The sequence below is a fragment of the Hippopotamus amphibius genome, chromosome 4, assembly GCF_030028045.1.
Source record: "Hippopotamus amphibius kiboko isolate mHipAmp2 chromosome 4, mHipAmp2.hap2, whole genome shotgun sequence".
Taxonomy (NCBI): Eukaryota; Metazoa; Chordata; class Mammalia; order Artiodactyla; family Hippopotamidae; genus Hippopotamus; species Hippopotamus amphibius.
In genome coordinates, this window is record NC_080189.1 from 82,689,034 (window position 1) to 82,704,970 (window position 15,937).

Sequence of the window (15,937 nt, forward strand, 5' to 3'; positions counted from 1 at the left end):
AAGGGGAGTTTCTTAATCATTCCCTTCAGACACTGAGTTCAACTGTGGGTTGGTCGTGCTCTCACAGCTGCATTTTAATTTGCTGCCTCAGTCCATCAGGCATTGTGTACAGGCCGCCTGCACACCATTAGCTGTCAGTAGATGAGGGTCCTCATGAGTCATTGTGACAGCTAGCTTGCACGATCACAATAAAGTAGGCCCTGTTCTGTGATTTCCTCAAAGCTGGAAACAAGCCTTCTCGAAGGAATGCGCATCTTCTGAGGCATTGCAGATCACTTATGCATTAAGAGTCTTGACTTTGCAGATGGTTTTATGACTAATTGTGTATAAATGGTCCATTAAGAAACTGACCCCTCTACCCCTCTGTTCTTCTTACAGTTCTTGGCACTGGGCACACATTATGGCAAGGTTTATTTACTTGATGTCCAGGGGAACATCACTCAGAAGTTTGACGTAGTAAGTATCCAGTATAAAATAACGTGTGAGCCAAATGTCATGCGGAAATATGCGCTTTGGAATATTTGTTTTAGCCGTTTGTTTTAAGAGCATAAAGAAAGGATTATTATCAATGAAATCAAAGTGCTAAGAGTTCAACTCTGAACTTGATAGCCCATGCTAAAAATTTTTAAAGGTGAACTTACAAAGAAAGAAGTCTGTGTATATACATATTCACTGGGTATCTTCTATATAAACTCCTTTTAAAATTTTATTTTTATGTATCTGTTTAATTGCAGTTCTTCAGTTAATTATAGTCATCTATTTGTCTTTAAATGAAGCATTTAAAATACTCCTCTGTATGTTTGTTTTAAACTGTAACAGTGTAGAATGTCTAGGGAAATTGTTATTAAAAGAAAAAGTATTGCTTTTATTGGTGACTAATGGTGCTAATTTACATACTCGGGGGGTTTGTGAAATCCTTAAAGTGTGATCGCCTTCATTTGATGACTAGTGTCAATTGTAAGTACATCATCTTCTCCAGATGCCAAATGTAATTGAAAATTGATTGATCACCTTGCTGGTTCAGTTTATCTCTTCTAAATATATAAAGCTAATATTTTACGTGAATGTTCTGAGGGTTGGACTCTTAGGGAATTATATTGATTGAAAGAGAAGAGCCAGGCTTTTTATTTCTTTAATTGTAATTTGGAATCACCAAGGATGAAGGAAATGTTGAATTTGAAGCTTGATTTTGGTGTTTAAGAAGTGCCTTGAAAGTATCAAGTGTCCATGGTCGTGTGACTGTGAACCTTTGGGGAACAGATATTTCTTTTTTGAAGAAAGCATCTGCACTCGTTGGAAGATCCATTATAAGGTATTGGTGTAGCTTACAAAGGACACCACAGGTTCTAAAGCTGAGGCATTATATAGGAAAGGTACCAGGTTGCTTTGTTTTCCTTAAAAGAAACAGAACCACAGATGAGGGCAGCATCCTTGGAGTCTTGGGAATAACCCAGGAAGGGAATTATGCACTTTAATCACTGAACCATCAGGCAAATATAGGTCCTTGTTTGGCTTCGGCATCCCTTTCAGACAAGAGGAGTATACTTTTGACCCTCCGTCTTCTCCCTCCGGGAGACTGGACACCCATTTTGATGATTTAATAAGCTTTCGGTCTTTCCATTGCCATCCAGTAAAGTGTGAGCTGATGCTAGGCAGAGCTCTTTTCTGTGGTGTCCCCCGTGTCTCCTCACTTGGAAAAAAGAGCTTGCCTAGATGGTCTCTTAAATTTCTGGCTCCAGTTTAATGATTCTGTTACACTCTGCTTCTGCGTAAGTGTTTTTAATATTGTATAGAAATTACGTGATTGCTAAGGTTTACAGGGCAAACACTGCTGGTTCCATGGCCAAAAGAGAAACCAGGAGAAATACTGTAGGAGTTTATTCCTGTCTTTCTTCACCCTTTCATTCATTCATGCGGTTCTTGTGTCTACTCAGTATAAACCTTCACCTTTATCTTCTCTGATGTCAATTTTATATTGGGTATATCCTACATCCTTTTCCAGGTAATTTCTGGTTCTCTTTTTTCAGTCCTGCCTGTATGACATCTTTGAAAATTGAGTTCTTTATAGTTTTGTACTTATTTTGGGCAGGAGAGGAAGATGGTTTGGTGTTCTTTTTGTTTACCTCACACCAGAATTTAGTAGTCTGCTGTGGAGAAGTTTTTCATGAGGCTTTGGGTCTTCATGACCATCACCATATTAGGTATATATGACTTTCAGATGACAAATTTCAGAATGTCATTATCTTTTCAAAGGAGCCTTAATCTTTAGCGTCTCATCTCAGATGAGTTTTTTTCTTTGTTATTTTACTTTCCTGTTTCTGATAATGTAGTTGCTTTTGGGGGCTCTGTATCAGTGCTCTTAAAAAAGGATTTTTTCAATTCTGAAAACACTGCTGTGGCTTGAATTTGCAGATTTTCTTTGGATGTAGTGATTGCCATATTCAATCAAGAACTGTTTTCTTCATTTGAAATGCAGCGAGAATGAAACAAGTATTAAAAAAGTTAGTGAATTAACATTAGTGACTTTAATTTTTACTTCTAGGTGAAACTAATTTAAACAAATTAAAATTAGATAAAATAGTAATACCTTATACTTGTATAACATTTTTCCCCCAAGAAATGTCTCTTTAACCCATTCATTGCATTTATAGTTTTTGAACCTAGTAGTAAAGACATGAAGTAGTAGTTCAAAATTCTCACCTATCAGTAGGGTTTTGTTTGGCAGAGGGTGGGGGCATAGAGGAATCTTTATTTTTAAAAGGTTTCCCAGGTGATTCTGCTATTTGTGTTGGGATGGAATTATTACATTAGAGACTGTCTAACTTTAAATGTATATGGTATAAAAGAAGAAATAGCTAAACAAATCATTCTGCCTGTTGAAGAAAGTGACTTGTTTTCCTATTAACATTTCAGGAGAAATACTGTTTAGCAGACTCTACAAAAGCTAACCATATGCCTTCCTAATGACCCAGCAGAATGCAATGTATATGTCCACAATATATATATATGTGTAGAAGAGTGTTAATAGTAGCTTAATTTGTGTTAACTCCAAACTAGAAACAACCCAAATGTTCATCAGTAGTAGAATGGATAAACAAATAACGGTATAGTCTTAGCAATTAAAAAGAATGAACTATCGCTACTTGCAACAGACATGGATGAATTTCACTGTCTTAATGTTCCGCCAAAAAAGCCAGACACTGACTATCCTTATATATGATGGTCAAGAGAAGGCAAAATCATACTATGATGATAGAGGTCAGATACTGATTTGACCTGGGAGAGAACATAGGAAGAATCTTCTGAAGTGTTGATAATAGTCTCTATTTTGGTGGTTTCCCAGGTATATACGTATGTGTGAAGCACACATGTGAGATTTGTGCACTATATTCAATATGAGTTATATCTCAGTGATGTGCACACACACATACAGAAATATCTATACACGTGTAAGTTTCTTTGACCTTGAGCAACGCTCAAATTATCCTTTATCTGTTGAAGCAACCCTTTCCTCTACTTCTAAATACCAGCACATTTCCTAGGTTGGTATCTTGTTCAGAGATCTTGATATAAATGAATCATGCCACTAAGATTATTCTTACAGCTGTATATTCTTCTATAATTATATAAAAATGTGGATAGAGAGGATTCTGGGCTATCCAACCATCCATGACTGTTCTTTTGTGGATCAAAAGCAAAAGCCACTAGGATGATGATTTATTTTGCATGTTGATATTCAGATTTGAGTACAGTACAGTACAGATTTTTTTTCCTAGGTGTAATTTTATGTTAATTCAGATTTAATTGATAAAGTTCAATTTTCCTGAAATCACAGAATAAAATTAAAATAGGCCTAGCTTCTTAGGTAAAGGGGCTCAAGTTGTTAACAAAATTGCCTTGCTGAATATAGATCAAGCCATATTCTTCTGAATAATGATTGTCTCAGTTGCTTACACGGTATGTAACATATGACTTCAGAATCCTTAGAGGATCTCAGATTCCTTTTAAATTCCCAAATGGCATCTATGCCCATATGGTGTCATTAATCATAGTAGTTACTTTCTCTTTAATAGCATTCACTTTGCTTAAGCATATTAATTTACAGCTTATTAATTAAGAGTACTTATTGTACTTTGAAGCAATGAGCAAATTGTTTTGGAGCATTATTCCATATGTTTTAAATCTTTATTAAGTGTGCTAGAAGGAGAGCAAAGAAATCTGCTGACCAAACAAATCTCTGCTCTTTCCCTTTATGTGTTTTCTTTCTGTGCTAGAAATAGAAAATGAAAAGGTTTGGCCATCATGGTGCCATGGCAGGGGACATTAGGTAACTACCTATAAAATGGATCCTTACAAAAAGAAAGGGATAGGAAAACAAAATAAAACAGGGGTTTATTATTTTATGTTAAGATAAATATGAAATTTAAAAAATTTCTCTCTTAAAGAAGAAGTGGGTTCAGGATTCTCCTTGAACTCCAGATAGGAGAGTCTTTTGCTATTTTTTTTTTTTTTTCGGTCATGCTGCACGGCTTGCAGGATCTTAGCTCCCGACCAGAGATTGAACCTGGGCTCTCAGCAGTGAAAGCGCAGGGTCATAACCACTGGACCGCCAGAGATTTCTCATCTTTTGCTATTTCTATTGCTGTTTTGATTTGGGATTAGACTAACACACTCTTTTCCTTACTGCTGATCTTTGGTACTTCTTATGGTCATATAGTATCAAAACCCCATATTTCTGTGAAAACTAGATCACACTGCCATATTTTAATACTCTCTTAAGAGTTCTCTTTATTTCTCCTTATCCTCCTCACTCATGAGTTCAATCCCTGTGTCTTTGAGAACCCTGGACAGCTCCTCACAACTTCTCAGGTCAAGTCCTAATCTTTAGCTAAGCGTCCAAGACCCTTGTCATGTGGTCAAAACCTACGTTTCCAATATTAGTTTCAGTTTCTTCCCTCCACAGTCATTCTGATCCGCTCACTGTCTTCTGGGTGTTGACTTGGACATGCTTGTTCTAACCTTCTAATCACATATTCCAAGGATCTTCCATTAAGTCCTGTTCTTGCTGTGATGTGCTTGTCCCGAGGTGTCTTCTCCTTTGAACTCCTGAATTACTGCTGTTTTCACTTGCAGTGTTGATGCTTCATCATGCCAATTCCAGCTTCACGTTCATGTTAAGATTTTGGAGGGCAAGGGCCATATATCTTGCTATACCTCTCCCCTCTTTCTCTGCCTCTCTCTTATCTCTGGGGCTGTTTGGTACCCGTAACAGTATCAGTTGATAATATCATCTTGAAACATACCCATGGAACTGGTTCTTTTTCTGTCATTACTTAGCCTCTCAGGAGGGCCTCAGAGAGTCAGATCTCTACTCCTGTGTATTAGTCAACCCTCAGCTCCTCATTGGATTTATAATCAGAAATTTTTATATCCGGATCAGAACCTTAACTCCTACTTATGGAGAGTAAGCCTTTTATTCAGCAATGCTTAGCAAGTTTTTAAGATATACTCCGACTTTTCCTAGTTGCTATGGAGGATTCATAAAGTCAACAACGTGCAGAAGCTAAGGAGACTTTGGGGATCATTCTAGATACAAAAGGTGCCAAGTCAGGAAACTGGAGGGAAACTGGGCTTGAGCTTTGGTTCTCTGTTCCCTGCCCGCTTAGTATTCAACTCTCCTCTTCTGGTTCATTCCAGGCCTTCCTCACATATCTAGATATCTACCTCACCTAAGGTTTAAAAAGATGTTTTTGTGACTGGATCCTGCCTGGGAGTGACCATGGTTTCATTTCTCTCCCTGGGCTTTGGGACTCAGCCATCTTTTGGAATGCAGTCCCAGCCTTTTTCTACTCTCTTTGGCTTAGAGGAATTCATCTCTAATATAAATCAGCTCCTCTTTTCTCTTTCCTTGGTATTGATACATAAATGTTGTTTATAGGATCACCCATCTTTATGTTTCAGCAAAAGAAAAGCCTATCTTCTCTCTCCTCTCTCTTGGCCAATATAATCCTGAAAATCAAGGGTCCCTTTAAGCTTCTTCTTCTTTTTTTATTTTTAAATAGTAACATTAAAATTTTTTTTTTATTAACTTATTTACTGGCTGCATTGGGTCTTCATTGCTGCACACGGGCTTTTGCTAGTTGCAGAGATTGGGGGATACTCTTTGTTGTGGTGCGCGGGCTTCTCAGTGCAGTGGCTTCTCTTGTGGAGCATGGACTCTAGGCACATGGGCTTCAGTAGTTGCAACACACGGGCTCAATAGTTGTGGCTTAAGGGCTCTGGAGCACAGGCTTAATAGTTGTGGCACATGGGCTTAGTTGCTCCATGGCGTGTGGGATCTTCCTGGAGCAAGGATCAAACCTGTGTCCCCTGCATTGGCAGGTGGATTCTTAACCACTGTGCCACCTAGGAAGTCCCCCTTTAAGCGTCTTAGATTGCATCTGTATTTTATTGTTTTTTATATATGTAATGCTACTCTACGTCTTTTTTTTTAGTTTAGTTTTATTTATTTATTGGCTGCCATTGGGTCTTCGTTGCTTTGCGAGGGCTCAATAGTTGTGGCTTGCGGGCTCTAGAGCACAGGCTTAGTAGCTGTGGCACAGGGCTCAGTTGCTCCATGGCATGTGGGATCTTCCCAGACTAGGGCTCAAACCTGTGTTCCCTGCATTGGCAGGCAGCTGCTTAACCACCACCAGGGAAGCCCAGATTGCATCTTTAATATTCAAACACCTCTTTCATCTCTCCCATGGTTTAATGATCTTCTCCCCAGCACCTCCACTTCTGGAATATACAGTACTTTTGTCAATGTTATTTGCATCTGTGTGGAGGTCATTGCATCCAGAGAACATGTGCGTCCTGAGATCAGTTTCTCTAATTTCTCTCTGCATCCTTAGTGCTCAGCATAAAAGCTGACGAATAGTGAGAAATTGATAGAACTTGGCTGAACCAATAGTTCCAAATCTGTAAAGTTTGATGTATCTGGACTGTCTTCCAGATAATCAGGGTTTTACACCTTCCTTGCCTCCATCAAGATAACTGTGTGTACATTACAGGAAATCATATGGGCATGACCATCTCTTTGAGAGTAAATACAGATCCCAGGCATTCATTATTACCCTGAAGAGCCCAGCTCTTTGGGACTCGTTCATAACGTAGCCAGGATAGTGTGGGGTGACTGTTCTTTAAAAGAACCCTTGGAACAGATCTGAAAATGTAAGCTATCTATCCTTGAACAAAGAAACCCTGCTCTACTGTTGGTCGCAGGGTACTTGTTTATCAACCTGAAGCAAATCCTATCTATAGTGTGTAATTCCAGATGTTGCATCTTGGGAAGCAGGACATGTATCTTTTGATATTATCCAAGTGGTACAGTGTTGGCTAAAATGTGGCAGCGTCTGTACTGTCTGTCTGAGACTGACAGGTCTCAGATTCTTGTGTGTTTAAAGAATCTGTTTTCTATATTTGGACTCAGTATCTTGAGTGATAAGAAGTATGTCCAATGAGGTGAGAATTACTTAAATGGAAATCAAACTTCTGAGGAATGATGCCAAGGAAAGTCCTATTTCCAATTTGCTGCATTTTTTTCATAAATAATCTCCAGTGTGTGGATTAAATGTTTATCGGTAGGTTGATAACTTTGGTAGCCTCTCTCTGCAGAGGTCACTAAGGAAGCAGGTTCAGCTTTAAGAATGCTTCTCTTATTGAAAATAGTTAAAGCATCCTGGTTACAGAATGTTGTCATATCTGATCTTTAGTGGTAACTGCATTTGGGCACATCTCTCTTAAATAGCCAACATTTAAAGTATTTCTTCACCAAGTGAAATTATCTTGGTGCTCCACCCATTTCAAAGTCAGGGTTGAAGAAATTGTAACTTATTGGAACTTGGCTTTGAACTGGGTAGTAGACTGCAGCCTCATTGTCAGAAAGCCCATGGACTCCATCCTGTAGTGAAGGAGAGCCTCATGCTGGGGCTTCTTTCTTTGGGGATCAGGCGCTCATGGCAAAGTCAGAACAGTAAAAGGATCGTGAACAGTGTGGAGACTCAGAGGAGGAATGATAAAGTTTGCAAGTGGGCGAAAGTGAAACTTGAGGTGAACCTTGAAGGATGAATGAGCATTTTTTGATTGTTGGAGTAGGTCTGGGGCCGGGTGATGGATGCTTCCTGTGAAACAGGGAATCACGAAGGGCAGGGAACCTTGATCACAGACTTGTTATCTACACATACTTTGTTTTTCCTCCAATAGCTCGAGAATAGCGGAGTGGAGAGGAAAGAATGGATGGTGAGGTGCAGTGAGAGAGACTTAGGCAGCAGGTTTGGCAGAAGGACTGAAGGAAAAAGAAGTGTTTTCCCTAATGTCTTTGTGGGGGCTGACTTTGGAGTTTGGAGTGTTTAGGGAAGCAAGTGAAACCAGACTGGGAAATCAGGCGGCACGGACCAGAAGGCAGGGCCTTTATGTATGCGTTTTTTGAGTGTCTGTGTATGCAGTTTAATAACAAATAATTTATACCTTGAGTTTTGTTTTGTTAATAATAGACTTCCAGAGACGAAAAGGTCTCTGGAAACCCTGACAGAGCATGTTTCAAAATAAGGGTATAGTACTTCTTCCGTAAACAAGCTCTGTTTTTCTATCTGAATTGTTTTGTTTTGGTTTTTAATTGAAGTATAGTTGACTTACAATGTACAGCAAAGTGATTCAGTTATACACATGTACACATTATTTTCCATGTTCTTTTCCATATGGTTTATCACAGGATATTGAATATAGTTCCCTGTGCTGTACAGTAGGACCATGTTGGTTATCTGTTTTATACATAGTAGTGTGTATATGTTAATTCCATGTATCGCTTTGTTTTATGAATCTTCTCTAGAAATTATTTCTTGTCTGTAATTACCAAGTTTTTTGCATTTGATACAATCATGATGTATTATGATAAATGGGAACTTAAAGGATATTTTCTCTCTCCATCCAAAGACATGAAATTCTTCTGTAGTATTCTTATCACTTGGTTGGTCAGTCCTTAGTTTATATCTCTGGTAAGGAGAAATCCATTACTTCCATGGGCAGCTATTAGCTCTTCACACTTTAGCTTTTGTTAGTTTAATTGATAGGGGAAAATTCATATTAAAACTAAGTAAAATGGAATAACACATACCATTAAACACCTCTTAGAGTGGCTCAAATAACAGTGAAAGGCTGACCATGTCAAGTGTTGGTGAGGGTATAGAGAAACTGGCATTCATGTGCTACTGGTAGAAATGCAAAATGGTGTAACCACTTTGGAAAACAGTTTAACAGTTTTATAAAACATTAAACATGCACCTAGTATCTGATCCAGCCATTCACCCTTAGAAGATGAAAGCATATGCTCATCCAGAGACTAGGACACGAATGTTCATATGATTTTTATGATAGCCCCAAAGTGGGAGCAGTCTGTATGTCTTAGATCGGGTGAACGGATAAACAAAATGTGATATATCCGTGTGATGGCATTCTACTTATCAACAGAAAGAAATGAACCTTTGATACACACTGCAACATGGATGGATCGCAAATCTATCATGTTAAGTGAAAGAAGCCAGGCTCAAAAGGCTACATATTATATGGTTGCATTTATATAAAATTCTAGAAAATGCAAACAGATCTGTAGTGGCAGAAAGCAGATCCGTGGTTGCCTTGAGATGGGCAGAGGGATGGCATGGTGGGATTACAAAGTGGTTGAAGGAACTTTCAGGGCTGATAGACACATTCATTATATCAATTGTGGCGAAGGTTTTGTGAGTGCATACATATATCACAACTTCGCCAAATTTAAATATGTACTGTTCATTGTATGTCAGTGATATATCAGTAACACTGTTTTTAAAAACCAAAGATGACAAACTACAGAAAAATAGACTCACATGCTCCCGGTGGTGGTATTTATACATCAAAATGTTACTTGCATCTGTGTAACCCCGAACTGTTGGGTATTCTTTAAGGGGCTTGGTATTATAAAGGACACCATACAGAGCAGGATCTAGATTATCTAATTGCTGGCTTCTCTGGCCTTTCTTTAGGTTATGGGTCAAAAGAAAAAAAAAAATTAAAGCTTTTTCCTTTAAGATTCTCCTTGTTTCTTTTTTTTTTAAGTTGAAGTATAGTTGATTTACAGTATTTTTAGTTTCAGATATATAGCACCTGAACAATGTGATTCAGTATTTTCACAGACTATCTTCCATTATAAGTTATTATAAGGTAATGAGTATAATTCCCTGTGCTCTATGGCGTATTCTTGTTGCTTATCTGTTTTATATAGTACTTTGTTAATCCCATACCCCTAATCTTTGCCTTCCTTGCTTCTCTCCTCTTTGGTAACCATAAGTTTGTTTTCTGCGTCTGTGAGTGTTTCCTTTTTTGCATATACATTCATTTGTATTGTTTTTTAGTTTCCAATATAAGTGATGTCGTATAGTATTTGTCTTTGTCAGACTTATTTCACCAAGCATAATGTTATTCTCTAGGTCCATCCGTGTTGCTGCAAATGGCAGTATTTCATTCTTTTTTATGGCTGAGTAATATTCCAGTGTGTGTGTGTGTGTGTGTGTGTGTGTACACCAACCACATCTTCTTAATCCAGCCTTCTGTTGATGGGCACTTGTATTTAAGTAGTGCTGCTATGAGCATTGAGGTGCACGTATCTTTTTTGAATTAGTGTTTTCGTTTTTTTCTGGGTATAAACTCAGGAGTGGAATTGCTGGGTCATATGGTAGTTCTGTTTTTAGTTTTTTAAGTAACCTCCATACTCGTTTCCATAGTGGCTGCACCAAATTACATTCCCACCAACAGTGTTTGAAGGTTCTCTTTTCTCCACATCCTCCTCAACATTTGCTATATTTAGACTTTTTGATGATGGCCATTTTGGTAGCTGTGAAGTGATACCTTGTTGTTGTCTTGATTTGCATTTCTCGATTGATTAGTGATGTTGAGCATCTTTTCATGTCCCTGTTAGCCATCTGTATGTCTTCTTTGGAGCTCCAGTGGTGCACTCAATTAGTGCATGGTTACTTATACAATATTTTCCTTGTTTCTGACCAATGAAATATGGTTGGAGAAAATACCAAAAGTTCAGCCTGCATGAGAAGTGGAAGAATTTTCCCAGTATTATCAATATCTTTTTCCTGTCTTGGTTCAGTATTTGCGTAAGTAATACATGTTCTATATCGAATATCCCTTTTGGAGGGACCTCTGCCTTTTATCGAAATGATATCGTAACTGGGAATGGAATAACTGAATAAGTTAGGATTTGTTTCAGGTTTCCCCATGGCGTGGGTACTGTGTTTTAGTCAGGAAAAATGGGCCTGTTTGAAATAATGGAATGAGCAGCTTCTGTGCCTGAATATCTTGTTTGGGTACATCTGCATTGTTAGCAGAAAGTCTACCAGAATTTTGTTAAATTTTCTGGAAGAGTTTCACCTCAGAGGTAGGAATTAAATGCCCTGTGAGGTAGTCTAAATGTTGGATTCCGTTTTACTTTAGTGTATAAGAGTTAATGTATTAGTCGGGGGACTTTGGTTGCTCAGTGACAGAAATCCATCTGAGCCAGGCTTAACCAGCAGGGGCATTTACTGGCTCCTGTTGTAAGTCACGTGGGCCTGCAGTGGGTCTTTGGGTCCGGATAGCATCTTTGATAGTCTGGGATAGGCTTTTTTTAATCTCTTGGGCATCATGGTCAGCCAACAGTCCACGACTGATGCCTCAAAACTACAGTCCTCATAAAACAAGATAGTACTGCCTCAGTGACTGTGGCAAAAATCTTCCAGGAAGGACTTTGATGGCCCTGATTGGGGTGTGTTCTTCTTCATGAAGCAGTTGCTGTAGGTCATTTGGTAGGATACTCTGACCAGGACTGAGTTGGAAGTGGGAATTATGGAAGGGGACCGAGCCCCATTCTAATCGTGTAGAATACGTTTCTTATTGAAAAAAAGCAGGTCTGTAACTCTTACTGAAAAAAGCAGGTCTGTAACTGCCTGGAGCCATCCAGGAGCCAGCTTTTCAGTGCCCTGTGCATCTAATGAATGATGCTAAATCTGGGAGCGATACAGGGGTGAACATCCTTAGGTGGACTGGGGAATCTTGTGACTGATTATTTCCTTTGAACAAATCCTTTGAAGTGAAATCACTAGGGCAGATGCTGCAGACATTTTTAAGGGTTGCTGCATATTGCTGTATTTCATTGTACTTAGGTTATACCAAATTATATTCCCACCAGCCCTGGATGAGAATATGTCAGTAGATCTCGTCACCTGCATAGTATGTCATCATTCAAAAAATCTTTGCCACTTAGATTACTAGAAAATGGAAATTTATTGATCTAGTGTGTCTTTTTTTGGTTACCAATGAGGCTGTGTAATCTTTTGAGAATTGTTGGTTTCTATACTTTTTTTTTAATTTATTTTTTATTTTTTATTTTTATTATTTTTTTGGGGGGGGGTACACCAGGTTCAATCATCTGTTTTTATACACATATCCCCGTATTCCCTCCCTTCCTTGACTCCCCCGCCTCGAGTTCCCCCCACCCTCCCCGCCCCAGTCCTCTAAGGCATCTTCCGTCCTCGAGTTGGACCTATACTTTTTTTTAATTAATTAATTAATTTATTTTATTGGTTGTGTTGGGTCTTTTTTGCTGTGCGTGGGCTTTCTTTAGTTGCGGTGAGTGGGGGCTACTCATTGCAGTGCGCGGGCTCCTCATTGCCATGGCTTCTCTTGTTGTGGAACACAGGCTCTAGGCACGTGGGCTTCAGTAGTTGCAGCACATGGGCTCAATAGTTGCTGCTCACGGGCTCTAGAGCGCAGGCTCAATAGTTGTGGCGCACGGGCTTAGTTGCTCTGCGGCATGTGGTATCTTCCTGGGGCAGGGATCGAACCCGTGTCCCTTGCATTGGCAGGCAGATTCTTAACCACTGCGCCACCTAGGAAGCCCTTGGTTCCTATACTTTGAATGTATGTGTGTAAAATTCTAAATCAATTTGTAGTTTAAAAAGTTAATTGTTGACAAGCAAAAATAACAACATTGATCTGGGCAACTCATGCAGTGGCTCAAAATGAGAATTCACCAGCAAGTCAAACTTAATACTTGCAAATAAATCTTTCTACTATTAAATAAAATGCTGATGATTTACTTTCAGGACAACATCCATTTTAAATTAATACTTGGAAATCTGAACTGTATTGTTTTTGTTTGCTCTCTTGTTTTGATTTTTTAAGTTCTATAAAAGCTGGTAATTATAAAGTGTTTGTAGCAAGTTTTAACAATGAATATATATTTTTTAAAATATTATAGAACAGATTCATACAGATCAATAAGGAAAAGGCAGACAACCCTGGAAGAAATTGGGCAAACAACATGAACAGGAAGTTCTCAGATGGAGAACACCAAACACCTCCAATAACCACATAAAAAGATGCTCACTTTCTCTAGTAGTGACAGAGTATTCAGGGAAATGTGAAGAAAACCAACAGTAACATACCATTTTACACCCATCAGATGGACAAACATCTAAAAGTCTGATCAGTACTAGGGACCAGACACTGGTCATGGGCCAGGGAGTTGGGTGTGCTCTTCCTTGAGGGTATGTAGAGTCCAGACACATCTCCTTGTTGGAAGAGTAACAGATGTCTTCTAGTCTATGGTTTATCTTTTAATTCTTTATTTATGATTATTTTCAGTTGTTCAGGGTTTATTTTTTAATTAATATTCATTGCATTTTAATCTGCATGCAGTAAATATATATCAGTCTTCTCATTATGGTCTTTTTTTGTCTTCTGAGGGAAAACTTTTTTGTTCCCCCCAAAGTTAAGATATCCTTCCATGCTTTCTTCCCAAAGTTTTAAAGTTTTGCTTTTTACATTTAAATCTTCATTCTTCCTCAAGAAAAATTATCATCACTGTAGTATGAGGAGAAGGATTTATTCCTTGATATCAAGATGGAGTCTGAAGTTCCTGCCTTGCCAGAAAAGGAAGGAGACAAAATTTATAACCCTCTGAGCCTACCGATGTCCTGTTTTCTTTCCTTGGCCCGCTTCAGGCCTTGACTCAATTGCATCACTAGAAATCTAGCTACTCCAGAACAGATGTGGAAAGAGAAGTGCTGATGGGATGATTAGAGATGAAGGCTGATGCCCAGCAGAAGGGTGGTGTCCAAGTTCTGGATAAGGGCAGGCTGTGGTCCTCAGGTGGGGGTTGGGCACTGTGGCTGCCAGCCAAATTCAGGGTCAGACTCCTGGCTTTCAGCCTTTGCACCATGTTCATTAGCTTGGGTGGGTTATTTAACTTCTCTTTCACTTTCTTTATAAAATGTAGAGCATGGTCACACCCCTGATTAATGTGACTTTGTTAAGGATTCTTTGTAAAATTTAATTTAGTGTAAAATTATTTAGTGCAAGGCTCAGTCAGTGATTGCCATTATGAGGAAAGAGATCAAGTCCAGAGTCTGATTGCTGACATTTACGACACTTCCCGAAGGAGAGCTGTTATTTTTTAATTCATTTGTGTGGTTGGCTTTCATACTGTTCATTGTGTATAGGCCAGGCAGTCTTAGAAGGGAGGGAGGGAGGAAGGAAAAAGGAGAAAGAAGGGAAGAAGAGAGAAACTTCTGTGACATGCCTGTTCTTACCCACTGATTTGCTACCTGCTCCATCAGATCCTTTGTTTATTTGGGGAGCGGGCATCTTTTATCATAAAGCTCAAATAGGCTACTTCTTTCTCGTTTTAAGAACGTTTACTGATGTAACTAGATTCTGGAAATGGATTCCAGTGCAGCTCTAGTGAGTTGACTTCAGGAGTTTCTTTTCAGTGTAGAGACATTGCAACTTTGTTTCCAGGATGCTTCTTTTGAGAACTGTTAAGAGATGACAGTCTACTTGGGAGAGGACTTAATGGCTAATTGATAAAGTAGTGATTTTACACTGGAGAGCATTATAACAATTTCTGTGGTAAAAGTAGAGCTGAATTTGTGAAGTTGTAAGTGGTCTTTCTTCATCTTATGTCTGAAAAGGAACTTAGGCATTTTCTATTTGGTTAATAACTTGGTCTCAGTCATTTAAACTATTTGTACTGCCCTTTTGAGATAAGTGATTTTTTTTTCCAACCGGTAGAAACACAAAGGCTTTACTTTCTCAGCGGTTGGTTTTAGATAAAGACAATGCATTAGCATCCCTGCTGCTATTAAGTCATAAATGAAAGTGAGAAGAATAAGAACATTTGTACTCCTAACAGACTTTTCCTTTATCACTGATGGTATCGTTAACTTGATATTGAAGAATTAAGTAGGAATATCTGGTGAGATAGCTCTGTAGCCATCATGGGTTTGCGTTGTGTTCAGCTTTCTTGAGATGCTTTTGTTAATGAAGTTTGTCCTTAAATGTGGACCAGCAGTGACATAGGAGATTCTTAGCACTTGGACAGTCTAAGGAGTAGCCCTCTGAGACTTAATTTTAAAGAATAGTAACATGCTTTTTATTCCTTTTCTAGTTATGTGGCCTCAGGGATGACAACCCCATTTCTGTGGTCTTCACTTTTAGAGAACAAATGTATTACAGGCTCTGGGGCAGTGTTCTCTGGGAAAAAAAGGAATTTTGTTTTCTGGAATTGTAGCGTTGAATCCCGTAGGCTGGGCATCTTGGGGACACAGCCAGGTGTGGAGGGTACCTTATTCGCCACCTTTCAGTCCAACCTATTTGGGTGTTAAAACATCAGTGTTTATTTCTCAGCTTAATTATTATTTGAAATAATTTAGCAAGTTGGGCTGTATGATATGTGAAAACATCTGTGTTGTGACTTACTGTAGGGACAGAAGGTCTGGCCCTGTCTTTTCTCTGTTGAGTCCTGGCTGCCTGGGCTGACAGCACTAAACTGCTCCCAGCAAGGTTCATTAGACCATGTGTCCCTCATAAGTCC

The 15,937-nt window shown here is 38.8% G+C and overlaps 1 protein-coding gene across 3 annotated transcripts in view; it reads left to right on the plus strand.

The window, feature by feature from the left end:
- The window catches only part of VPS41 (VPS41 subunit of HOPS complex), a 182,219-nt gene that overhangs the window by 44,041 nt on the left and 122,241 nt on the right, over nt 1-15,937 (plus strand). For all 3 annotated transcript variants that reach the window (XM_057731540.1, XM_057731542.1, XM_057731539.1), the window contains one exon: nt 379-456. In XM_057731540.1, the coding sequence (XP_057587523.1) occupies nt 379-456 (78 nt within the window). The remainder of the gene's footprint in view (nt 1-378; nt 457-15,937) is intronic.